The following is a 27,265-nucleotide window of genomic DNA, read 5'->3' as shown; positions in this document are numbered from 1 at the left end:
ACTGTCAACCCACAGTCAGCCAAGAGATGAGGTCAGCAGAGGAGGTGGAGGAAGATGCTAGTGACGACGAGGTCAGGTTGCGCCTTCCTGGACAGAGACGTAGTACTGGAAGCACGTCAACAACTGCATCCTCAAACACAACTCTGCCTCTCACCACAAGTCGTGGTGGCTCTTCAGGTCGCATGGGTGCTAAGCCTTGCATAGCCTGGGCATTTTTTCAGATCGATAAAGATGACCCAACTCGTGTTATCTGTAACATTTGTCAGCAAAAGCTAAGTAGAGGCCAAAAAATACATAGTTTGAGTACTTCATGCATGAACCGGCACATGGACATGAAGCATAAGTTGCAGTGGGAAGCTCAGTGTGCTACAATGCGGCCTAGCCGGCCAGGCCAACCACCATCTGCCATATCTTGTGCATCCGCGGCCTCTTCATCCTCTGTGACTGGGGGGACAGCAGTCACACCTGTTTTGGGGCGCAGACCTGCCACCTCTTTACCCGCAACAGCCAGCGTGATTGGCAGGTCATCATTTTCTTTGGAGGTGGTAACACCAGCTGGTGTTGAGCGCTGTCCGACATCGATAGCACCACCTTTGGATCAAGGCAACCTAACATGTCCGCCTGCTTCTTCCTCACAGACCGGCAGTTTGCCGGGGACACCCTTATCAACCCCGTCTAAGCACAATAGCCAGCCCTCGGTCCCTCAGATGTGGACAAGTAAAAGACCATTTCCTCCTAGCCATGAGAAAGCTAAGAGGTTGAATTTCACCATCTGCAAGCTCTTGGCTACAGAAATGCTGCCTTTCCGCCTGGTGGACACAGAGGATTTTCGAGACCTTATGTCCGTCGCAGTGCCCCAGTACCAGATGCCCAGTCGGCACTACTTCTCAAAGAAAGGTGTGCCTGCGCTCCACCAGCATGTCGCACACAACATCACCGCTTCTTTGAGAAACTCTGTGTGTGACAGGGTGCATTTCACCACAGACACTTGGACGAGTAGGCATGGACAGGGGCGTTACATGTCGCTGACTGGGCACTGGGTAACTATGGTGACAGCAGGACAAGGGGCTGCTGTCCAAGTCTTGCCGTCCCCACGAGTTGTGCGTCAATCCTCTTTATGTCAAAGTTCCTCCACTGCTTCTGCCTCCTCAACCTCCTCTCGGTCTTCCACCTGCACCCAAAGCCTGTCTGGTCATGCCACAAGCTTTCTAACTGCGCAGAAGGGATCCTGCACAACTCCTTACTCTGCTGGCAGTAGGGCTCAACGTCATCAGGCGGTTTTTACATTGAAATGTCTGGGAAATGTGAGTCACACAGCTGAGGAGTTGTGGTCAGCTCTGGAGAACCAATTTCATGAATGGTTGTCTCCACTGGACCTGAAACCAGGGAAGGCCGTGTGCGACAATGCTGCAAACCTGGGTGCGGCCCTTCGCCGGGGCAATGTCACACACGTGCCTTGTATGGCTCACGTGTTGAACCTGGTTGTCCAGCAATTTTTAGCCCACTATCCCAGACTAGATGGCCTTCTGCAGAGGGCACGGTCGCTGTGTGCTCACTTCCGCCGTTCGCATCCCGCAGCTCAGCGACTTACATCTCTACAGAAGTCGTTGGGCCTGCCACTTCACCGGCTAAAATGCGATGTGCCTACCCGGTGGAATTCAACTCTGCACATGTTGCAGCGACTGTGGCAGCACCGACAAGCCCTGGTGCAATACGTTCTGACGTATAGCCTGGCCCAACGAGATTCAGAGGTGGGGCAAATCACGCTGGAGGAGTGGTCTCAGATCAGGGTCCTATGCACCCTTCTGCACAGTTTTGAAATGGCGACGAAGATGTTTAGTGCTGACGATGCCATTATCAGCATGACTATTCCGGTGATTTACATGCTGGAGCACATGTTAAACAGAATTCGGAGTCAGGTGGTGGCACAAGAGGAGGTGGAGGAAGTAGAGGAGGAGGAGTTGTATGCGGAAGGGCTAACATCTGCAAGGTCCAGACGGTCGGCAGCACCAAGGCGGCAGGCATGTGAGGGTGGGGGAGATGGTTTTACCAGGGCGCATGGTAGCAGCCAAACTAGTGAGGAAGGTGCAGGAGCCCAGGAAGAAGTGGAGGACGAACTGATGGAAGACTCATCAGATGAGGGAGACCTTGATCACATTTCTGTTGTGCGAGGTTGGGGGGAGAGGACAGAGGAAGGAAGCATGATTGTTACCTCACCACCAACACAACAGGGACTTGGTGCTCCTGGATGCGCAACACACATGAGTGCCTTCTTGCTGCACTACCTGCAACATGACCCTCGAATTGTGAGAATTAGAAATAATCCTGACTACTGGGTTGCCACACTGTTAGATCCCCGGTACAAAAGTAAATTTGCAGAAATTATTCCTGCCATAGAAAGGGATGCACGCATGCAGGAGTATCAGCAGAGACTGTTGCAGAATCTTACATGTGCTTTTCCACAAAATACCAGTGGTGCACGTAGTGAATCTCACAGTTCCAACTTGCCAACCGTGGGACCGTCAAGTGTTCAGCACTCAAACCGTAACAGAACCACAGTATCTGCTGGTAACATCAATTTTGCGGAATCATTTCACCACTTTTTTAGCCCATCCTTTGCAAGGCCACAGGAGACAAGAAGTCTGACACATAGTCAACGCCTAGAGACGATGGTACAGGAGTATCTCCAAGTAAACATTGAAGCCACGACTGTGTCACTGGACCCTTGCTCTTTTTGGGCTTCCAATCTGGATAAATGGCCGGAGCTAGCCACTTACGCCTTGGAGATCTTGTCATGCCCCGCAGCCAGCGTTCTGTCTGAACGTGTGTTCAGCGCTGCTGGTGGTGTGCTGACAGATAAGCGCACGCGGCTCTCCACTGATAATGTAGACAGACTCACGTTCATAAAGATGAACAAATCATGGATCCGAAACGACTTTTCTACCCCTGTGTCATCCTGGGGAGAGTAAAAGCTTGATGATTGGTTAAAATCACCCTACCAACCGTGTTAAGCTTTCAAATTACTAATCATGTTTATCTGTATCTTGGCTGGAAAATAATTTGGGCTTTGTAGCAGTGTGCAGCACTGATTCTATTAGGCCATCTATAATAAGCTCCACCAGATTTAAAATTACTAATCATGTTTATCTGTATCTTGACTGGAAAATAATTTGGGCTTTGTAGCAGTGTGCAGCACTGATCCTATTAGGCCATCTATACTAAAGCTTCACCAGATTTAAAATTAATAATAATTTTTAGCTGCATCTAGCCCGGAAAATAATTTTGGGGCTCCGAGATGCGCAAGACACATAAGTGCCTTCTTGCTGCACTACCTGCAGCATGACCCTCATATTGTCAGAATTCGAAGTAATCATGACTACTGGGTTGCCACACTCTTAGATCCCCCAAACTTTTCGATCAACCTTTTCATTTTAATAAAGACCAAAAAAATGTTCATTTTTGAAATTATAAGCATTAGCAGGTTGTTAGAAACTGAAATCAAACAATTTTCAACTCAAAACTTTATTCTAGGTGATGTTACATTTTCACATAGGACCCCTTGTTCGAAAGGAGCTTCTGAACTCTCTCGTCCATTGAATTTGTCAGGTTTTGGATGGTTTCTGCTTCAATTGTTTTGCATGAGGACAGAATACCCTCCCAGAGCTGTTGCTTAGATGTGAACTGCCTCCCGCCATCATAGACACTCCTTTTAATGATGCTCCAAAGGTTCTGAATGGGGTAGAGGTCAGGGGAGCATGGGGGTCACACCATAAGTTTGTCCCCTTTTATGCCCATATCACCAGAGATGCAGATGTTTTATGTGCAGCATGAGATGGTGCATTATCATGCAGAAAAATGATCTTGCTGTGAAATACACGGTTCTTCTTCTTGAACCATGGCAGGAAGTGCTGTTTGAGAAAATCCACATACATTATGGAGTTCATCTTTAGCACCTTCAGGGATCCTAAAGGGGCCGGCAATCTCTCTCCCCATGATTCCAGCCCAAAACATTACTCCACCTCCTCCTTGTTGGCGCTGTAGCCGTGTTTGCGTGGGGTGTCCATCAACCAGCCATCCTCCACTCCATCCATCTGGACCATCGAGCGCTGCACGGCACTCATCCGTTTACAAAACAGTTTTGAAATCAGTCTTCATGTAATGTTTGGCCCACTGGAGCCGTTTCTGCTTGTGTGAAGTGGATAGAGGAGGTCGACAGGATGGCGTATGCACAGCTGCAAACCTCTGAAGGACCCTGCATCTTGTTGTTCGGGGGACGTTGGAGGCACAAGCAGCTTCAAAAACTTGTCTGCTGCTATGACAAGGCTTTTTTGCCGCTGCTCTTTCAACCTGACGTAATTGCCTGTAGGAAAGAGTCCTCAATTTGCCCTTATCAGCACGCACACGTGTGTACTGTGAATCAGCTACATACTTCTTGATTGCCAAGACACATCATCCTGATCATCGCACAATGTTGATTGTAGTCATGCCTTGACCTAAACACTCCACAATTTGTTGCTTCTCAGCAGCCGACACATCCTTTTTCTTTCCCATTTTGGCAGAAAATGTAGGCTGCTTAATAATGTGAGACAGCCTTCTTAAGTAGTCTTGCCTTTCATTGGACACACCTGCCAAACTAATTAGCACAGGTGTCTGCAATTGCTTACAGTGATCTAAAGAGCCCTGACACACATCACCATCAATGAGTTTAACTGACAAACAAACAAATTCTTCCCTTATCACTCCTAAACACTTTTTGCATAATAATTTGGAACACAGTGTACATGTGCTTTTCCACAAAACACCAGTGGTTCACGTAGTGAATCTTACAGTTCTAACTTGCCAACCGTGGTCTGTATGGAGTTGTTCAATAAAGGGCCCAAAATTAAGATAACATAGATGGGAGAGGTCTCTATGAATAGGAATTCCTAAGTATTTGATACCCTGTGAGGGCCAGGCAAAGGGAAAGTTGGACTGGATGGAATCCTATATGGATTTGGGGAGGGAGACATCGAGGGCCTCAGACTTCGCTGCATTGATTTTAAAATTTGACCATGTAACAAAGTGATCTATTTCAGCCATAACAGCATGGATGGATATATGTGATTGAGTGATATATACTAGGACATCATCAGCAAATAGAGAGCACTTGTACTCGGTGCCTCCCACCTCAATCCACCTAATATTGGGGTTATGGCGAATTGATGAGAGCAGGTGCTCCGTCACTAGGATGTATAAGAGAGGGGACAGAGGACATCCCTGCCTTGTCCCATTGGTGATTGTGAAAGGTGCTGAAAATGTTCTGATGCACCCCCTGGGCCTTGGGACACCCGGAGCCGGACCCTTTTTGGTGGATGCTGGTGGTTGTAGTCTTCGTGGCGGCGACCCGGTTCCGTGGCTCAGGGTGGTCAAACCAGTGGCGGAACTATTTATGTGGTTTTGATGTTTAAATGTCCGACTACGCCACCCGTGGATTGCGGTCAGAGTGAACCGCCGCTGCAGGGCAGACCGCTGAGGCTGGTGTTGTGGGTGCAGCAGAGCGTAGCATAACTCCCCACGGGAGGAGTATAGCCTCAGGGCAGTGTATGCGGAGGATGGGGGTGATGGTGCAGGGCAGCAGCAGTAACGACACGGAGTCAGTGATGCAGTCCAGGGCCTTTACTCACAGTTCTTATTATCCAGACCACGTCTGCAGGTAACGGCTGCCCACGTCGTACTGTGCTCACCAGTTGAGGGGCTCAGACAACTCCCAGATAACTTTGGAGCGCTTCACAGGACCCCCTTTGTGTGTCCTTTGTCTGGCCTTTCTTACCAACCCTTCTGTCCGGCTGCCTCGGGCCTCCTCTTGGTAAACTTGGCGCCAGTTTCCCTGACCCTATGTGGTGCCTTCCTAGCGGGTGTAGCGAGGGGCTGCGCCACATAAAATGTCACAGCCTCCGGTTTCTAGCTGAGGGTCGTTTCCTGCCTCCACTAGTTTCGGGGACCGGTCTCCCCCTTTGGCCTGACCCCTCCACGCAGGTGGATTCGGGCGTGCGGTGGCGACTCGCCCGTCCGCACCCCTGGGATCCCTTCATTCCTCTTTCCTGGAGCCTTCTCCGCTCCTCTTCCTTCCTTCTCCCTCTTCCAGGCCTGGGCCTCTGTTACTAGGCCCGCCTCCGGAGCAGAGCTCATGCAGAGCCCCTGCTCCCTGCCACTTCTGCTCAGACTTCTCTGCACTGAACTAAGATGGTGCCCACCTTTTATACTCCCTTCTCAATGCACCCAGGAACTGCTTCCTCCCTGCTCCTGCACTACAGGGTTCCCCTTCCTCAGTGTTCCCTCCCCCCACTCCAGCCAGGGACAGGGACTGTCGTGCCCATCTCAGAGGCATATTGGTCGCCCTGCCCCACGGCAATGTGGTGTAATGCATGCAGGTGTCGGGTCCTGATCCACACTCCATCCTTACCTGAGAGTGAGATATCACACCTCTGGGTGAGGTGCAATACCTCTGTAGCAACCGAGCCCTCAGGGTGCTACAGTTCCATTTATCTTCAGCCTAGGTGACGTATTGTGATACAGGGCCGTGATTTGGGCTATAAAAGGGTCCCCTAGACCCCTACCCCAAGCTTTTTAAGAGAATCATATATGGCGTGCCAGGAGACTCTATGGAATGCTTTCTCAGCATCCAACGAGAGTATCTAATTACAAATTTTTAACTGCATCTAGCCCAGGAAATACTTTGTGCCTAGTAGCAGTGTCTGCTAGTCAGCGGATTATCCCGGCTGTTAAGCAAGCTACACCACCTGTAGTTTAGACACTTAATTTTTTCAAAGGAAATGCTTCGGGACCATGGGATACTCAGTGAAGAGCATCAGGAGGCACCCCAAGGCATAGGGGCTGGGACTGGCAGTAGGATGCCTTGCGGTGGACAGCCGAGCTCGATCCTTATAAAAGCTTTTTAACTGCAGCAGCTTTAGTGGACGCTACTGGAGCTGGAATTACGCGGCTGCTGGCATGAGACTTGCCCTCCAATAGATCCTTGTAAATGGATTTAAAGTGTATTCATTCAAATTAGTGAGACAATTTAAATTAAAAAGCTTAGAGCTGCCTCCACCACAGGGGGGCTCGCTCGACCCACCAGCGGACAGGCACCAGTATTGGGAGAGGGGGGCTGGCCATCAGGGTTCACCGCGGCTCTGGCACAAACCCGGCGACACGGAGGTGGCACGGGCAGGAGCGGACTGGCCGTGTCGACTTCTCACTTTTTGGATTTTAGAAGGGCATGACATGCCTATATCTGTGTCTCCCCCTCCTTTTACTCCTCCACCTCTTTTATTTTCGCATGACTATATGTACTTGTCACTTTTCCATGTGTTAGTTATGTCTTCTGAGCAGTTTGTCAGCTTTTGGACACCTTTGAAGGTGTTTTCTATGTGTTTCTATGTGTTTTTGTTTGCCTGCCATTGGTTTTAACGGTGTTCGAAGGTGTTCGACGAACAGTTCGACGAACAGTTCGGCGAACACACGGGTGTTCGACGAACCGAACTACGGGGGTGGCTCAACACTAATCAGCACATTTGACCGCTGCAGTCATTCACTGGGTTCTGTAGTGCCGAGGTGGTTGACAAGAAACCGCTGAGCACAGTGTTTGGTTGTAAGGCAAGACCAGTGGCAGGAGCAGATAGCCGGCACTAATAAGCAACCAATTTTGTATATTACGGAACCAAGCATCTAGACGAAGGCCAGATCATTGGCAGCAGGTTTTAAAGCCAATAATTTATTAGATCTTTCAATGACATATCCTGTATGTGCAACTACAAAGAATTTAATTGACTTAATTTAGATATGTAAATATTGTTTTATGGGCCTCAGGAGGCAATTTAATTGTTAAGAGGGTACTGAAAGGCCAATATTAATTGTTAAGATGCCACTGAAGGGAAATAAAAACTGGTAATAGGGCACTAGGGGGCATTATTAATTGTTAAGGGGCATTTTTATTCTTTGGTGTCAATCAGGCAGCATTATTACATTCTGGTGGCATTATTACATTCAAAAGAGCACTCAGAGGATATTACTACATTTAATTTGTCATAATAATTTCCATAAGTAGGTTCCAGAGACTCAGTCTGATGTTAAAGAACTTTTCCACTAAGGGACAGTCCCTTATTATAGGTGGTGTGCAGCCTAAAACTACAAGTACTCCAATCACTCTGTGTGACTGCAAACTTGTGAATCCGCAGATCGCATGCTCTGTGAGAATTCTGCGGTGTCAGCACTGGGAACGGCAGTCATGTGCAAGTATTGGATATGCATACTCTTGGCCACTATCCGACTAGATGGGCGTGGCCTTGCTCAATGCAAGTTTAATGAGCAAGGCCGGAAACAGTCTAGTCAGATTGTGTCCAGCACTATGTATATCGAATACTTGCAGTCACATGACCGACGTTCCCGACATTAACACCGGAGAATTCTCACAATGGACCGTCTGGTTTGCGGATGTACAAGTTTGCAGGCACATAGACTGACTGGAGACTTGTAGTTTTCTAGACTGGACAACCACTTTAATTGCCCCAGTGTGAGGCATAAATAGAAAAAAATGTATACTGACTTCCACTATTACTAGTTCTGCATCTCTAAGTCATTGTGCCAAAAGAAAACATACTGTAGTTACAGTCCTTCTAATAGACTAAGCTTGCTGAGAGGTAGTGTTAGGAAATATGTATACCGCATCTCTGGGGGATCTACTTAGGGGACCAAATGTTTAATTTATTATTTTATTTAAGAAAAGGCATGTGTCATTTATATTATTATTATTATTTATTTATTTTAGAGCACCATTGATTCCATGGTGCTGTACATGAGAAGGGGTGACATACAAAATGCAAATATCAAATACGGTGAACAAACTAACAATGACAGACTGGTACAGAAAAGAGAGGGCCCTGTCCTTGTGGGCTTGTAGTCTACAGGATAATGAGGAAGGAGACAGTAGCTTAGGGGGTTGATGCAGCTCCAGGGGTGGTGAGGTGGCAGCAGGGTGATTGTAAGCTGTAAGCTTTCTTGAAGAGGTGGGCTTTCAAGTTCCTTCTGAAGGATCCGAGTGTGGTGGATAATCGGATGTGTAAAGGTTTAGAATTCCAGAGGATGTGGGACACTCGGGAGACTTCTTGGAGGCGAATGGTTGAGGAACATATGAGTGTGGAAGAGGGAAGGAGGTTGCATGTTGGAAGATATAGGGAGGTTAGTTCAGAGATATATGAAGGAGATGGATTATGGATGGCGTTGTAGGTCAATGTAAGCAGTTTGAACTGGATACGTTGGGCAGTTGGGAGCCAATGAAGGGATCTGCAGAGGAGAGAAGCAGAGGATTGCGTGGATTAGTCAGGTAGCAGAGTTAAGGACAGACTAGATAGGTGCGAGAGTATTAGCAGGAAGGCCACAGAGGAGGATATTGCAGAAGTTGAGGTGGGAGATGATGATGGCATACACTAACATTTGAGTAGATTCAGGGTTGAGGAAAGGATGAATTCTGGAAATATTTTTTAGTCCGAGGCGACAGGAGGTGGCAAGAGCTTGGATGTGCAGTTTGAAGGACAGGGCAGAGTCTAGAGTTAGTCCGAGGCAGCGGACTTCCAGTACTGAGGAATACTTAGTTCTACTAAACTTTTGTTTTTCAGGAAAGAATTACACAGCTGCAGAGAATTTTTCCTGTGTGATTTACAATGTTGATATTATGAACTGTTCATGGTCTGTGGGCAGGGAAGCCCCTGAAGATACTCAATATTCTTTGACTTTCAGGTGAAAAGTAATATTAAAGGGGTACTCCACTACTTTTACTTAGTTTAAAAAAAAAAACATTCACCAATAGCACTCCTCCATTTCCCCGTACTGCATTCAGTGTCCTCAACAGTCTTCTTCTTCCAGTGGGATGTATCAGGTGAACACTTCAGGACTTCAGGTGGCTATGGGTTAGCTGCAGCATTCCTCTTCCACCATAACTAAGAGATTGATTCTTCCAATTCAAATAGAAGGTTACCACTGCAGTCAACCAATGGCCAGTCGGTGGCCACTAATTAGCTGCAGCTGTCACATAATGCTCCCATGTCGGAAGACGAAGACAAGTGACTTATGGGGAGACACCAGAAGCAGTACTGAGAAGTATGTGATTTTTTTTTTAAAGTAAAAGTTAGTTTATATTGGGGCTACAATCTTCATCCTGCTCACGATGCACAGATCGGGATAATTGTTTTTTAAAAGGTTATCCAAGCTCAAGGATGATAGACAGCACAGAAAAAAAAACATCCTCAGAGATTCTTCCTATGTGTTTTGAACCTTATAGGTTCTTATACATAACATACATGATGGGCTAAGTCTTCCAGTTTAGAACACAGTGTGACATGAAGAGACACCAATTGACCTTTACTAATCAGCTGTGTTCTATACTGATTATATTCTAATCAATATATAGTAAGACAAACATCCACAATACAAGGCATAGGAGTCATTCTGTCGAATATAATAAGAGTAAAAACTTGATGCATCATAATGTGTTAGAGAAACTGCTAAAATAGATGTTAGTGAGTTAAATCACTTAGACAATTGTTCCAGAAAATGAACATAATACAGAATATATTTTTTATTAAATATCTAACTAAATTAACTCAATGAAGAACCTCATTCAAACATATTATATTCACGTATGTGTTCAATCCACAGTTTTCATGGAATGAAACAGTACCCATTAAAGTCTATGGTGCTATTCACATGACCGTGTTTTTTTGTAGACGGGGTATCTGCAAACAAATCATTGGCAGAAGTACAGTTTTGATTGGAATCAAAAGTAACCATGCAAGTCTGTGGGCGTGTGAAATTCATGGAAAGCACACGGATGGTATCAGTGAGCAGTATGTGGGCTCTCCGTGGCAATTTATTTATTCTATACAAGAAAATCACTAATGAAAAAACTGACACATTGGCCAAACACTGATGAAAATCAGATGAAAAACACTGATAATACTGTTTTGTTACAGTTTCTTGCGCACATAAAAAATCACTGATGTCTGAATGAGACATTAGGGTGTATAGAATCATTGTTTATATGTCACGGGTGTGTCACAGGTGACAGACAGTCGCCCTGCAGTGGGTTGCAGGAGATCTCCACGTTTGGCATTGAAGACAGCTGCTTAGATAGGAGGCTGTCTTTAGGACCAAGCGACTACTTCTCTTTTGCTAATTTGCTCTCTGGCCTGGGTGTATATATACCTGGTGTGTCTGAGAGGGCGTCACCAGTTATATTAATTTCTACTTGTGAAGCTTAGCAGGAGCTGTACCTTGTCCTTTCTGAAGCTTGAGGCCATGTGCACATTTGGAGTTCATCTAAAGCGAAGCCATTTTCCCCTGTTTTGTCTACCCTTGTTGTCTTTAGAGTTTTAGTGGAGGTTGACTAGTGCTCATCTCCTTCCATCCCTAGCAGTAGCCTTACGCCAGGGAAAGTAGGGTGAGGCACTCGATCGGCGATAGCTGAGGAGGCTATATAGGGATGTTAGTTGAGACAGGGTGACGCTAGATCAGACTAGGAGATCTCCACTTCCCCCTTTCCCTAGTGTCGGGGCTCCCTCTCCCTTTTCCCTCTGTGTTGCACTTACACCTGGCGTGACATTATATAACAGTTCCTGAGCTGGAAAAAAATAATAATGGACAAACTGGTACTGATGGGAACAACATTCCTAATTATAGGAAAAGCAGCCTTACTGTGTGATATAGGCCAAAAATTAGGAGCAGAGGTAAAAGTCTCTCACAGGTGATGTTGTTTAATTTTCCAGGTTATGTCTATTCACAATTGCCATCTTTTCTATCTGGCCAATACCAGCATGAAGACTTTTTCTTCCAGCCACCACTAATATCTGCCGAGTTTGCAACACAGACATATTTGACTTTTCCTCATCCAACTATTCCCAACCTACCCAAATGCCCCATACTGCAGCTGCCCTCAGTTCCAAGCCTATTGCTGCCCCTGCTTTGTTCTATGCCCTTTAACATGTAATAATTTTTCCTGATTGGTCTCAAAGATGAATAATGTCCCATGTGTGCCTCCTTAACAATTTATAATGCCCCCTTAAAGATTAATAATACCCCCTGAGTGTCACTTAAAGAGGTTGTCCACTACAATAAATAATGCCCCCATTGATTTAAATGTTGGAAAGAAGTATTTTTGTAAATATCATCTGTTGTTTTAAGTGCCCGTGGGCGCCGCTATTGCTGACCGCTCACTCTGCATCACGTGATCCCGGCTGCAGTCTCCTTGGACATCTTCTGATGTCAAGTTCAGGTTCCACGCACCCCCTGATTGACTGGGCTGTGGGTGGTGTTTCACCGCATGTCACAGCCCAGCATCCAGCGCACTCTTGCAGCCAATGAATGCAGAGGAGAGGGAAAGTGCGCCCTGGATGCTGGGCTGTGATAAAATAAACTATATGGAAGGTGTTACAATTTATTAAGGAATTGACCCTGCGTGTTTGTTGCATCTATAATGAGGTGATAAATTTAGCGGTGGTCTCAAGCACCAATTGTTAGAATCATTAAAGCAGTTAATTTGGGTTAATTTGGTTAGACATTTACTAGAAGATGTATTCAACCATATCACAATGATACGACACACTTAGTACTAAGTACACATTAGACTAATGTCAGCTGAACCCACCAAAATTGACGGGTTAAAGGTGACAGTCTATGTGTGGGGCCCTGAACAATTGATTGTCTGGGGAGTTAAGGATCTGGAATGTCTGATTTTGGACGGCCAATCCTTTTGTCTTTTGGAAATAAGCATTTGCCAGGCATCTTTGGTGGCACCTCTCTCATAGAGAACACAGGAGCGCTCGGCCAAAAACGTGTACGGCACATGGATGACATCTGTGTGCTATCCATGTTTAACATTGCAAAGTAAGGGAGAAGCTTTGTAATTTATTTATTTACTTATCGATACTAGAAAAACACTGATGACACACTAATGATAAAAATGGACACACGGATTGACGACACCGGTACCAGTTTTTCACGTACGTGTTCTATATGGAGGAATGAAGAAGGCCTAAAAGGATGACACGTGTTGGTTCATGTTCCCTCAAACATAACTGCAATCTTCTATCTCAGAATGGGAAAATCTGTCTTCCCTGAAGACAGATTTTAAATGGGAATTGAGAATTTTGAGAATGAATGATCAGTCCTGGTGAAGAAAAGCAGATTTCTCTGATAAAATATATTACAAAGTTTCTTGTTTTCATGTGTACCATCAATTTATGACAATTACTCTTTAAAGATATACTCTCGGTAAAATTTGCATGTTTTCTTCTGTTAGTAATATACATGAGATAAATAGTAGAGATTTATTTGCTTACTAAACCCTTTATCTGTGATTTATAATCTCCGTTCCAGTCCTACAGTTGTATCATGGGTTTCTGGCACTCTGAATTATCCAGTGACTGTAAGTCACTTTCTCTAGACATTCACATGAGAGTCACATCAAGGCTCTCATAAGACTGCATAGAGAAAATGACTTTTGGCCCAAACATAAATGTCTGTACAATTCAGGGAGTCAGAGTCATGTCTTACAACCGACTGACAAGACAAGGATAGGAAACCAACAATAGAGTGCTAGGTAAGAAAATGTACAATATTATACTTGCATTATATACCGTATTTTTCGGACTATATGACACACCGGACCATAAGACCCACCAAGGTTTTAGAGGAGCAAAATAGAAAAAAAAAATATAGAAAAAAATCTGGTCATGATGCACTGTTATGGGGGAGGTGGTCTTCTGCTGACACTGTTATAGGGGTAATGTCCCCCAATTCTATATCTATATCCCCCATCCTGGCATATATATGCCCCCATCTTGATATATATGGCCCCCATTCCCATCCTGGTATACATTGTCCCCCATCCTGGTATGCATTGCACCCTCATTCCCATCCTGGTATGCATGGAACCCCCATCCCCATCCTGGTATGCATGGCCCTCTCATCCTGGTATGTATGACACCGTCATCCCCTTCCTGGTATGCATGGCACCCCCATCCTGGTATGCATGGCACCCCCAGCCTGGTATGCATGTGTAATGCAGGTGCCAGAATGCAACACACAGAGACACAAGGCGAGGACAGTCAGAGATGTATATGAACAGATTATATATTGATATAACAGGTATTCTGAACAAGGGAATGGCAGCAGGGGTAATTAACGGTAATTTGAAATATTAATAAAAGGCGAAGTCTCTCAAGGTAGTGTGGTGCACCCAATCATGGGAGTCACCACGTCAGTTCTTTAACTCTGTATATGGACCTAGCGGGAGTCACCAGTTATTCCCGCTAGGCCGAAAGTCTTTTCCGGACAAAGTCAATTAAATCACGTTTAGCTTCTTCCGCCCCAACCGTTCCCCTCCCAACCTGAGTACCTAAACCCACCTGGCCCCGGTATCATGAGTGAACAGTAGAAGTGACGGCCCTGTTCACGTATGCAGCTCCTCTGCTTTCGCTGGCATGACTATCCTGGCGCAGCCGTCCTCCCAACTCCTCTATTCCTGGCCTTTGGAGGCAGTCTCTCAAGCCGTGGATGGGGGGTCCAGACCTCGTCTGTCGGCGGGCGACTTCGAGTTCCACGAACTCACTCAGCACCGCAAGCAGGTTCCGACTCTCCTCAGTAGGCACAGCACTCGGGGCACATCTGTGAGGGATCCGGAGCTCATCCACCGGTGTCCGGCTGTGGCATCTAGCAGGCCTCTGGCTTAAGCCTGCCACGCGGGGCTTCTGAGCACGTAGGGAGCACGTCCGCTCCTCTCTGCTGCTTGGCGCCAAAACCACCTCAGGCTTGGCGCGCTGGCCTCTTACACCCAGGAACTCCTTCCTTGAAGTCACCCTACTGGGTACAGGGTCTAAATCTGCTCCCCCTTCAACTTCCCTTGCACATCTTGGTTCCGCTTGACTGTGCCTGACCAGCAGATGGCAATCTCTCTCCATCTTTGAAGCATCCTGTAAGAATTCTCTTAAAGGCTCTCTGGCCTCTTCTACACATGGCACCCCCAGCCTGGTATGCAAGGCACCCCCAACCTGGTACGCATGACACCCATATCCCGATATGCATGGCACCCCCATCCTTGTATGCATGGCACCCCCAGCCTGGTATACATGGCACCCCCAGCCTGATATGCATGGCAACCCCAACCTGGTATGCATGGCACCCATATCCTGGTATGCATGGCACCCCCATGCTGGTATGCATGGCATGGCATTCACTACTCTCCATGGGAGTGGGGAGTAGTGAATATTCATGCGCTTTAATAGCGGGCACATGTGACCGTCGAGCCGCTGCAGGAAACCGGAGCTGGGCTGACACTGTGCACGCTATTAAGGAGAATGAATATTCAGTGCTCTACATGCCAATGAGTGTGGGGAGCAGTGAATATTCTTTTTTTTTTTATAGCAGGCACACGCAAGAGTTGAAGCCGCTGGCTCCTGCCTCCAGTGCACCGCTCCCCCGCCACTGCTGCTCCACGCCCATCCACAGCCACAGCAACAAGTATACATTCAGATTATAAGACGCACCCCCCACTTTCCTCCAAAACTTGGAGGAAAAAAGTGCATCTGATAGTCCGAAAAGTATAGTACTTTACAAATGGAGGATGCAATAAAACATTTTCCCGGAGTGTTTCTTTAAAAAAACAAATATACAATTCTTTTTACTAAGTGTTTATTTCATTTGGGAATAGGCGGTCGTCTGTGCATGACAAGTGCCAAGACTACAGATATGATTCCTTTGGGAGACAAGTAGGATGTGTATTGAGAAAGCCGGACATTTCTTTCAATGGAAAAGTTTATGTGGAAGTGTCGGGATTAAGCAAACAAACTTCAGTCCAGTTCTTTGATGCCCTGTATTGTCCCATTGATGATGGTAATTTGATGTGCTTCTTATATCATTTGTTTCTAACTTTAGTACGCATTTTTATTAAAGTCAATAGATTCAACTTAAAGGGATATTCCCATCTCCAAGATCCTATCCCAATATGTAGTAGGTGTAATAATAATAATAATAGCAAATACCTCCAATTAGAAATGTAGTATAGTTTTTCTGATTCGCTATGTGTCTCTTTCCTCATGTGCATTCATTGCAGCACCTTAGGTATCCAAGGTTACGACCACGGATATAGTGACAGCTAGTTGCTAGTTGTCATAACCAGGGATATCTAAGGTCCTGCAATGCCTGCACATAAGGAAAGAGACATAGCGAATCAGAAAAACTATACTACATTTCTAATTGGAGGTATTTGCTAATATTATTATTATTACACCTACTACATATTGGGATAGGATCTTGGAGATGGGAATACCTCTTTAAAAAAAAACAAGTATTTTTATGTCCGTGTATTAATAAACACTTGCACTGCTACCATTCAATGATAGGTAAAAGAAAAAGCCAATATATAGTAAAATAAACCTCCTATTATATTGTCTGAAGCAACATGAAAAGATAGCCATAAAATGTTATCAAATAACCCAAACATACTATCCAAATAAACACTATATGCCCTGATTTCATGTCTGTCTTTGAAAAGACATGAAATTACTGGTATTAAAAGGTAACTTCAAATCTCAGAGAGAAAGGAGAGTCTCGGAATATAAACTAATGGTGACCTTTGACACCTTCAGAGCAGGAATGAATGTGTCGCATGGATTTATGTCATTTGACATCAACTAAGGAATGTGCCCATCAGACTTTTGGGGTCATCACAACACTGCACCAAACAATAAAACTTTCACAGTCCTTATCTATGAGCTGCTAAAATATTTACAGCCAGAAATGTTTATCTCTCCCATAGTAATAGCTCTGCCTTTCATCACCTGTCTCATCTATTGCATTATTTCTGTGCGCCATTGTGTATAAATATGTGACTCTTCAGGTTTTGGGTTATACTAGCCTGATGAAGAGACCTGAGTAGTCTCGAAAGCTTGCAATTTACCATCTTTTCAGTTAGCCTTTAAAAGGTATCAACCAATGAGGACTCTCAAATCTAAATATTTTTCTATCTACTGGCTAACACGGTCCAAAATATATATATATATATATATATACATATATATATATATATATATATATATATATATATATATATATATATATATATATATATATATATATATATATATATATATATATATATATATATAATTTTTTTTTTTTTTTTTTTTTTCATGTGACCACAAGTATGCGATATGAATACTTCCGGCCAAATTCCAACTAGACTGTTTTCGGCCTCACTCAATACACTTGCATGGATCGAATCCACTCCCATCTAGAAGGAATGTGGCCTGGAGTATGCATATTGCATACTTTCATGCACATGTCCTCCGGCACAGGACAATCCTTACAGCATGCAGTGCACGCGATGCGAGGATTCAGAGTGACTGCAGACTTGTAGTTTAAAACCGGACAACCCCTTTAAGAGAATGAATTGGGCATGTCTGAAAAGTTTTGTGTGCCATCGTGCGCCTCGCCACAAATATTACTGAAGTCAAAGACTGGAGTAAGATTTCCAACATAAATTACTCCACAGCTCATCATGAATTAGATGAGCTGTGGTGTCACACCCCCTTTCCACTCTCGTCTTGCCCCAGCTTTACCCAGTTTTATTATCGGCTCAAACTCGAGCATGCAGCAATTTTCTTCTTGGACAGCGTCTGTCCAAGGAAAAAATTGGACATGTGCATGGCCCCATAGACTAACATAGGTCTGGGTGCGATAGAATGTTTTGTCTGATTGGACTTGGACAGCAAATATGCTGGTCTGCACCCGCCCTTAAGAAAAATGTTTGGGTTTTTTCCTAATTAAAAATTTTACCCTTGGGTCAGGCCGTCAAAATTGAGAGAAATAACTGTGTAGATAGTCAGACTCACAGATCATTCAAAATAAAAAACAAATATTACATTATTACATGATCATGTTCCCTTGTCACAATATTTATGTAGGATTTTACAAAATGCAATTACATGTAAGGATGAGAGAACATTTCTAAAATATTATTAATAAATACTGTAGAACATACTTATAAAATTAAGGTACTTGGCGCACAAATTGACAAATCCATCTGTGTCATCAAGCCACTACAAGGTGCCCTTTCTCGGTTAGGACCTTAAAACGAATATTTATCAAACATGCCTCTCCGGACTTAAAGCCAACAAATTTAAAGCGCAGGTAGACTCCAGCACGAATTAAAAACAGTCATGCGTGTGCAGTCCAATTTTTACGCACACATCTCAAAGGAAAGCTGACATTTCATAAGCCAAGTACAGCAAACTCACAGCCCGAACAGAATAGATAGAAAAGATATATAGATAGGATAGATAGATAGATAGATAGATAGATAGATAGATAGATAGATAGAAATATGTCAGTGAGATATATAATCAGTCCCTTGCATGTGTAGTTTTCTGTACTTGTATTTAGCTAATAAATAAATGAAAAAAAAATGGTGTGGGGTCTCCCCTATTTTTAATAACCAACTAAGAGAAAGCAGACAGCTGTGAGCTGCTCTTATTAGTCTGGGAAGGGGCTAATAACCTTGGACCTTCATAGCCTATTAATATTAGGCCCCAGCTGTCTGCTTTACCTTTACTGGTTATTAAAAAGAGGGAAAGTCCATGTATATTGGCCCCTTCCCAGCTTAATAAGACCAGCCCTAAGCTGCCCCAGAAATGGCGCATCCACTAGATGCGCCAATTCTGGCGCTTAGCCTCGGCTCTTCCCAATTGCCTGCATTGGCAATTGGGGTAATTATTTTGGAGTTGATGTCAGCTGTGTAATGTCCACTGACATCAAGCCCAGGGGTTAGTAATGGAGAGGCGTCTATCAGACACCCCCATTACTAGCCCCATAGTCAAAAGAAAGAGACACACACACAAAAAGTCCTTTATTTGTAAAAAGCACTCCCCAACAATTTCTCTCTTTCCCCCATTTATTTAAAAAAAAATCAACATTGGTCTGCCATATTCCATATGGATGTCCCACAATGATCCACGTCTTCTTCATCTAGTGTATGGAGCCCCGTTCAGAGAATGAAGCTCCATACACTGAAGCAGCAGCCACTGTGCAGTGTGAGAACCCAGCTGCTGTGACGAGCAGTGACGCCAGTAAGGTTACTGCAATTCAGTGGTAACCTTACTGACATCACCGCTCGTCACAGCGTGAGAACCGGTTCTCATGATGTGATGAGCGGTGATGTCGGTAAAGTTGCCACAGATCACAGCCACTGAGCTGCGGTAACGTTAGTGAGGTCACTGCTCGTCACAGCAGCAGGTTTCTTGCGATGGGCAGCGTGAGACCTGGCAGTGGCTGCTGCTCCAGTGTATGGAACTTTGTCATCTGAATGGGGCTCCATACACTGGATGAAGAAGATGGGAATCATTATGGGACCTCCATATGGATTATGGCAGACCACTGTGGATTATTTTTTTTGGTAATAATTGGGGGAAAGAGGGCAATTGTCAGGGAGTGCTTTTTACAAATAAAGGACTTTTGTGTGTGTGTTTCTTTCTTTTGAATAAAGGTTTAGTAATGGGGGTGTCTGATAGATGCCTCTCCATTTCAAACCCCTGGTGCTTGAGTACACAGCTGACATCAACCCCAGAACCATTACCCCGATTGCTACTGCACCAGAGCAAACGGGAAGAGCCGAGGCTAAGCACAAGAATTGGTGCATCTAACGGATGCATCATTTCTGGGGTGGCTATTAGGTTGGGAAGGGGACAATATCCATGGAATTTACCAGCCTATTATCAGCCCGCAGCTGTGTGCTTAGCATTTGCTGGTTCTTAAAATTAGTGGGGACCCCATGTAATTTTTTTAGGGTCCCCCTTTTTAATAACCAGTAAAGGTAAAGCAGACAGCTGGGGGCTGATATTAATAGGCTGGGAAGGTCCATGGTTTTTGGCCTCTTCCCAGACTAATAAGACAAGCTCACAGCTGTCCGCTTTCCCTTAGTTAGTTATTAAAAATAGAGAGGGCACCACACCATTTTTTTTACAAGCTGCTTTGACTGCATAATACCAAAGATTAGTGGATTGAACCATTGGGGATTGATTTCCTGAAATTTGTGGTTTGACACAAATTTGAACATCTTGAGCTTCCTGCCAACATTTCCACACTTCTGAAGCATCAGAGAGTGGTCTAATGGCTGCGCAGGCTTACAGATAATGCCCTGCAGCTATGACATTTTACGGATTGTCATTCCATGTACAATGAGGGTCAGTACCTGGCCATCACAGATCAGCTTTTCCCAGTGGAGCACAGGTTGTATGACAGAGTCATTTTCCATGTCCAGAGTCACTAGGAATACCTCTCTCCTGTAGAATGTAAGCTCTTATAGTTAACGGTGTCCTTTATTTCTTTTTCCTGGAGAGTGTAAACTCATATGGTCAGCAAGGTCCTCTCTCTCTCCTGTAGACTGTAAGCTCTTATGGTCAGCAGCAGGGGTGGTCAAAGACAAAAGAGCGGCCCCTGTTCAAGAATAGTATATGGGCCGTTTGCAGTCCAGTAAGGTGTCTGTGACAGAAGATGTTTGCCGTTTTAGAGGTGGAAGTGAGCCCCCTTATCTCTTGGGTCCCTGCACGGCTGCACAGGTTGCACCAATGGTATGTCCACCCCTGGTCAGCCAGATCCTCTCTTTCTCTCGCTTGTAAAGTGTAGGTTCTTATGGTCAGCTGCGTTCTCTCTCATGTATCTCCCCCATGTGCATTTTCCTTTGTGCTCCTTTCAAATTGTGCTCAATCAATTGAATGTAAGAAAGGTGTATTCTAACACTGTAGGGATTATTTAAGCCAATTGAGGAATGATTTCAAATTTCCACCAGACATGATGCTTGGAATTCAGGCTAAAGAATTTAACATTGTTTTTCACTAGTCCATGGTTTTTGTAGTCCTTTGAGCAACTTTTTACAAACTTCCAGTATGCTGTCAAATACATGTTACTGAGGAGATGCTTCCATCAAAACATAGCATTATAAAGGTTTTATTGGTTCCCAAAACTTCATAGTGGATGTTTGAATCTCTGCCATAGTGATCATCAAGATATTTTGGTCACCTGTCTGGCCAAGGACTTTCTTCCCAAATTGCTGTGGTGGTTTATTCTGGTGTTTCTGAACTTCTTATATTTAATGAAAATGACAAAGTGTTTTCAGGACCTTCAATACTGCAGCAATTTTTAGACTCACCCCCAAAACTGTAACTTGACACAATCACGAGAGGTATACCATTCACTTGGGTTTGCTCATGTCAAAGTAATTTTATATGCCCAATTGATTAAAGTTGCAATAAGAGGACTCAACTAGAGTTATAGAAATATCTCAAGGATTACTTATGGAAGCAGGATGCCCCTAAGCTCGAATTTCAGTTCCAGAGCAAATAGACTGGATACATTATATATATTTGTGTATGTAAATATGATATTACAGTTGTTAATTTGAATAAAATTGCGGGGGTGTGGCTGGGCAGCTGACTAACATGACTGTGTGAGTACTGAGCTCCCTCTCACCTAGAGCCTGTTCAGCAACTTATGCAGCGTTCATTCTACTTTTTATGGCTCATCCCTCTCACCCAACACCTGGCATGGTGACCTGAGGTAAAAGAAATCAGAAAAACCAAAGAAAATTGGAGTTTTACTTCACAGAAGACCGGAGCAAAGATGGCACCGAGACCTCCATTCACAGCTGTGTCTCTACTGATGGCGTGTTGCCCCCTGTGAACCGAACACCTCCAGCAGAGTTGCGCTCCCCACCCGCAGTGAGTACAGGATCCCCGGGTCCCTCCCCGCAGCAAAATCACTCACCGGGTTCAAGATATAGTCCCCTGGCAGACATGGAGGAGGATGTAGTTCCGTGGGGGAGGCAGAGGGATATTTCCTTTCCCACTGTTATCCCAGCTACACACAGATAGAGGCTGGAGGAGTAGCTGCAAGTGTTAGCAGGGGAGCCATCCAGCTCTGTTACATCTAGCACTACAAGAGCACTGCCACAGTTCACCACATCAGATGAACCAGCATCAGGCAACTTACTTAGACATACACTATGCTGGTGGCTTTCAGCAGTTATATGCAAAAGGACTTTGCCACTTTATTATTGCCTATACAAACTCTAACTAAGGAACTAGATAAGAGAGTATCTCACATGGAAAATAAAATGGGAGACATTGCCAAATCACACAACAAGCTGATAGATGCACATAATGAACTCTCAGATGAATTGGAAGTCATCCAAACTAAACTAGTGGATTTAGAGGATTGCTCTTGGCGAAACAATGTAGAATTGTGAGGGATACCAGAAGATGTGCCTCCTCAAGAACTGAGGAGATTCCTTCAAGGTCTGATTAAAGCAGCTATCCCTAACTGCTCCCCAATAGACAATATCATTGACAGAATTCACAGGGTACAGCACCCAAAATATCTACCTGAATCAATTCCCAAAGATGTCTTGGCCCACATCCATTTCTTTCGTGTAAAAGAAGATCTACTACTATTTGCTAGATAAAAGGGAGAACTCCCACACCCTTATCAACAAATTAAAAACTTGGCAGATGTTTCGGCAGCAACTCTCCCTTTCCACAGATTATTGAATCCCATCACTTTGACTCTGAGAGAAAAAGAAGTGGGGTTTCCCACTGAAGCTTCTCATAAACTACAGAGGAGAGTGGCACATGGTTACCTCCTTTGAAGAGGGAGAAAACCTCATGTGTAACTGGAACTTTACACTAATAGAACCGACTCGCCCTAACAGACTCCATCCACAATTCGTGGAAACCGGTGTCACGCTAGGTAAGGGAAGGACCAAGTGTATAATGATGGGAAAAGGGGGGAAGCCCAACAAATAGGGAAAGGGAGAGTGGAGATCCCTAGGCAGATCTTACAACACTCTGACTCCCCTACTGTCCCTAAATAGGTTCTGCACCTATCGCTGAACAGGATACCTAATCTCTAACTGTCCCTAGAGCTAGGCCCTAGGTAGGGAGGGGAAGGGATAAGCACTAGTCAGCCCCCACTGCAACTAAAGACAAACAAGGAAAACAGACAAGGGGATACAGTTAGCTTGAGAAGACACCAGAGAGAAGACGACAATAATCCACCAAGAAACTCCAAGAAGAAACTAGCTGACTGCTAGTACTCCAGGCCTGAGCAGGGGAAAATAGTTCTATCACCGGCGACTCTTTGGAGACACTGAGCGTTTTTAAAAATCAAGCAAGGGTGTGTCAATTAGCAGCAGAAGGTGGAGATCATTGCAGAGTCCTAGCGAGATAAGGATACCACTACACTACAGAGATAAAAGGATCAAGAAGGTGTCTACAAATCCAAGTGCAGCAACCTTCTACAGCCAGATCCAAACCTGACACACCTGTGACAACCAGCTGGCAACTTTCTTCAACCAAAAACAAGTCTAAGCACTGAATGATAGAATCTTCTTCGTCTGGATAGAACTTTTGCCCCCCTCTGGGTGACTGAGTAGTCAGTCACACAGAATAAGGAGATCCTTTTAGTTGATCTGCTACTTAATTGTTAATGTTGGTCAAATTAATGTTTTGTATTTTTATGTTCTCTTTTACATGCAGGCTAATTCTTACATTTTTGTGGATTTTGGGAAAGATGTTGTACATTTGTATATGGTTGGTTACAGATTTTATATGGCTTCAGCATTTTCCTAATTATAAAAATGGTGATTAAGATACAGTACAGACCAAAAGTTTGGACACACCTCATTTAAAGATTTTTCTGTATTTTCATGACTATGAAAATTGTACATTCACACTGAAGGCATCAAAACTATGAATTAACACATGTGGAAATATATACTTAACAAAGAAGTGTGAAACAACTGAAAATATGTCTTATATTCTAGGTTCTTCAAAGTAGCCACCTTTTGCTTTGATGACTGCTTTGCACACTTTTGGCATTCTCTTGATGAGCTTCAAGAGGTAGTCACCGGAAATGGTCTCCCAACAATCTTGAAGGAGTTCCCAGAGATGCTTAGCACTTGTTGGCCCTTTTGCCTTCACTCTGCGGTCCAGCTCACCCCAAACCATCTCGATTGGGTTCAGATCTGGTGACTGTGGAGGCCAGGTCATTTGGCGTAGCACCCCATCACTCTACTTCTTGGTCAAATAGCCCTTACACAGCCTGGAGGTGTGTTTGGGGTCATTGTCCTGTTGAAAAATAAATGATGGTCCAACTAAACGCAAACCGGATGGAATAGCATGCCGATGCAAGATGCTGTGGTAGCCATGCTGGTTCAGTATGCCTTTAATTTTGAATAAATCCCCAACAGTGTTACCAGCAAAGCACCCCCACACCATCACACCTCCTCCTCCATGCTTCATGGTGGGAACCAGGCATGTAGAGTCCATCCGTTCACCTTTTCTGTGTCGCACAAAGACACGGTGGTTGGAACCAAAGATCTCAAATTTGGACTCATCAGACCAAAGAACAGATTTCCACTGGTCTAATGTCCATTCCTTTTGTTCTTTAGCCCAAACAAGTCTCTTTTGCTTGTTGCCTGTCCTTAGCAGTGGTTTCCTAGCAGCTATTTTATCATGAAGGCCTGCTGCACAAAGTCTCCTCTTAGCAGTTGTTGTAAAGATGTGTCTGCTGCTAGAACTCTGTGTGGCATTGACCAGGTCTCTAATCTGAGCTACTGTTAACCTGCGATTTCTGAGGCGGAAGACTCGGATAAACTTATCCTCAGAAGCAGAGGTGACTCTTGGTCTTCCTTTCCTGGGGCGGTCCTCATGTGAGCCAGTTTCTTTGTAGCGCTTGATGGTTTTTGCAACAGCACTTTGGGACACTTTCAAAGTTTTCCCAATTTTTCGGACTGACTGACCTTCATTTCTTAAAGTAATGATGGCCACTCGTTTTTCTTTACTTAGCTGCTTTTTTCTTGCCATAACACAAATTCTAACAGTCTATTCAGTAGGACTATCAGCTGTGTATCCACCAGACTTCTGCACAACACAACTGATGGTCCCAACCCCATTTATAAGGCAAAAAATCCGACTTATTAAACCTGACAGGGCACATCTGTGAAGTGAAAACCATTTCGGGTGACTACCACTTGAAGCTCATCAAGAGAATGACAAAAGTGTGCAAAGCAGTCATCAAAGCAAAAGGTGGCTACTTTGAAGAACCTAGAATATAAGACATATTTTCAGTTGTTTCACACTTTTTTGTTAAGTACAGTACAGACCAAAAGTTTGGACACACCTTCTGATTTAAAGATTTTTTTTGTATTTTCATGACTTTGAAAATTGTACATTCCCACTGAAGGCATCAAAACTATGAATTAACACATGTGGAATTATATACTTAACAAAAAAGTGTGAAACAACTGAAAATATGTCTTGTATTCTAGGTTCTTCAAAGTAGCCACCTTTTGCTTTGATGACTGCTTTGCACACTCTTGGCATTCTCTTGATGAGCTTCAAGAGGTAGTCACCGGAAATGGTTTTCACTTCACAGGTGTGCCCTGTCTGGTTTACTAAGTGGGATTTCTTGCCTTATAAATGGGGTTGGGACCATCAGTTGTGTTGTGCAGAAGTCTGGTGGATACACAGCTGATAGTCCTACTGAATAGACTGTTAGAATTTGTATTATGGCAAGAAAAAAGCAGCTAAGTAAAGAAAAACAAGTGGCCATCATTACTTTAAGAAATGAAGGTCAGTCAGTGCGAAAAATTGGGAAAACTTTGAAAGTGTCCCCAAATGCAGTTGCAAAAACCATCAAGCGCTACAAAGAAACTGGCTCACATGAGGACCGCCCCAGGAAAGGAAGACCCAGAGTCACCTCTGCTTCTGAGAATAAGTTTATCCGAGTCACCAGCCTCAGAAATCACAGGTTAACAACAGCTCAGATTAGAGACCAGGTCAATGCCACACAGAGTTCTAGCAGCAGACACATCTCTTCAATAAGAGGAGACTTTGTGCAGCAGGCCTTCATGTTAAAATAACTGCTAGGAAACCACTGCTAAGGATAGGCAACAAGCAGAAGAGACTTGTTTGGGCTAAAGAACACAAGGAATGGACATTAGACCTGTGGAAATCGGTGCTTTGGTCTGATGAGTCCAAATTTGAGATCTTTGGTTCCAACCACTGTGTCTTTGTGCGATGCAGAAAAGGTGAACGGATGGACTCTACATGCCTGGTTCCCACCGTGAAGCATGGAGGAGGAGGTGTGATGGTGTGGGGGTGCTTTGCTGGTGACACTGTTGGGGATTTATTCAAAATTGAAGGCATACTGAACCAGCATGGCTACCACAGCATCTTGCATCGGCATGCTATTCCATCCAGTTTGCGTTTAGTTGGACCACCATTTATTTTTAAACAGGACAATGACCCCAAACACACCTCCAGGCTGTGTAAGGGCTATTTGACCAAGAAGGAGAGTGATGCGGTGCTACTCCAGATGACCTGGCCTCCACAGTCATCAGACCTGAACCCAATCGAGATGGTTTGGGGTGAGCTGGACCGCAGAGTGAAGGCAAAAGGGCCAACAAGTGCTAAGCATCTCTGGGAACTCCTTCAAGATTGTTGGAAGACCATTTACGGTGACTACCTCTTGAAGCTCATCAAGAGAATGCCAAGAGTGTGCAAAGCAGTCATCAAAACAAAAGGTGGCTACTTTGAAGAACCTAGAATATAAGACATATTTTCAGTTGTTTCACACTTTTTTGTTAAGTATATAATTCCACATGTGTTAATTCATAGTTTTGATGCCTTCAGTATGAATGTACAATTTTCATAGTCATGAAAATACAGAAAAATCTTTAAATGAGAAGGTGTGTCCAAACTTTTGGTCTGTACTGTATATAATTTCACATGTGTTAATTCATAGTTTTGATGTTAGAACCTTGCTCTTAGGTTTTTTCCTTTGCTGGTCACATGACCTTGTTGGCCTATTTAATCCTGCTCCGCCCTTCTGGCTTTGCTGGACTTCATTGTATAACTACTTTCTAGCTAGCCTGTGCTCTGTATCTAACTCTGTTAGTTTGCTTGGTCTACGGACCTCTATGTTCTATATATTTTGTTTGTTCGTCTGTCTGCTACTATTTCTGTTAGGAGGTGTCCCATTTTCCTCCCAGTCCTTAGTACTTGTAGGGATTCCTTCCCCACATCTATAGGTCTCCGTACAGACTAGCTTAGGACTTTAGCAGGTCTGATCGCAGGATCAGGTTCCCTGTTACATCGTAGGGATTCAGCTGAGTTCTATCGTA

General features: G+C 44.3%; 1 protein-coding gene across 3 annotated transcripts in view; it reads left to right on the top strand.

The window, feature by feature from the left end:
* LOC141228954 (interleukin-5 receptor subunit alpha-like) overlaps window positions 1-27,265 on the top strand; it is a 231,413-nt gene that overhangs the window by 93,206 nt on the left and 110,942 nt on the right. For all 3 annotated transcript variants that reach the window (XM_073667367.1, XM_073667368.1, XM_073667369.1), the window contains 2 exons: window positions 9,654-9,774; window positions 15,740-15,921. In XM_073667367.1, coding sequence (XP_073523468.1) covers window positions 9,654-9,774; window positions 15,740-15,921 — 303 coding nt within the window. The remainder of the gene's footprint in view (window positions 1-9,653; window positions 9,775-15,739; window positions 15,922-27,265) is intronic.

The sequence above is a fragment of the Phyllobates terribilis genome, unplaced genomic scaffold, assembly GCF_046119375.1.
Source record: "Phyllobates terribilis strain yellow unplaced genomic scaffold, ASM4611937v1 Scaffold_2__4_contigs__length_985480577, whole genome shotgun sequence".
NCBI lineage: Eukaryota > Metazoa > Chordata > Amphibia > Anura > Dendrobatidae > Phyllobates > Phyllobates terribilis.
Note: the sequence above shows the minus strand (reverse complement) of the source record. Positions and strands in the feature narration are given on the sequence as shown.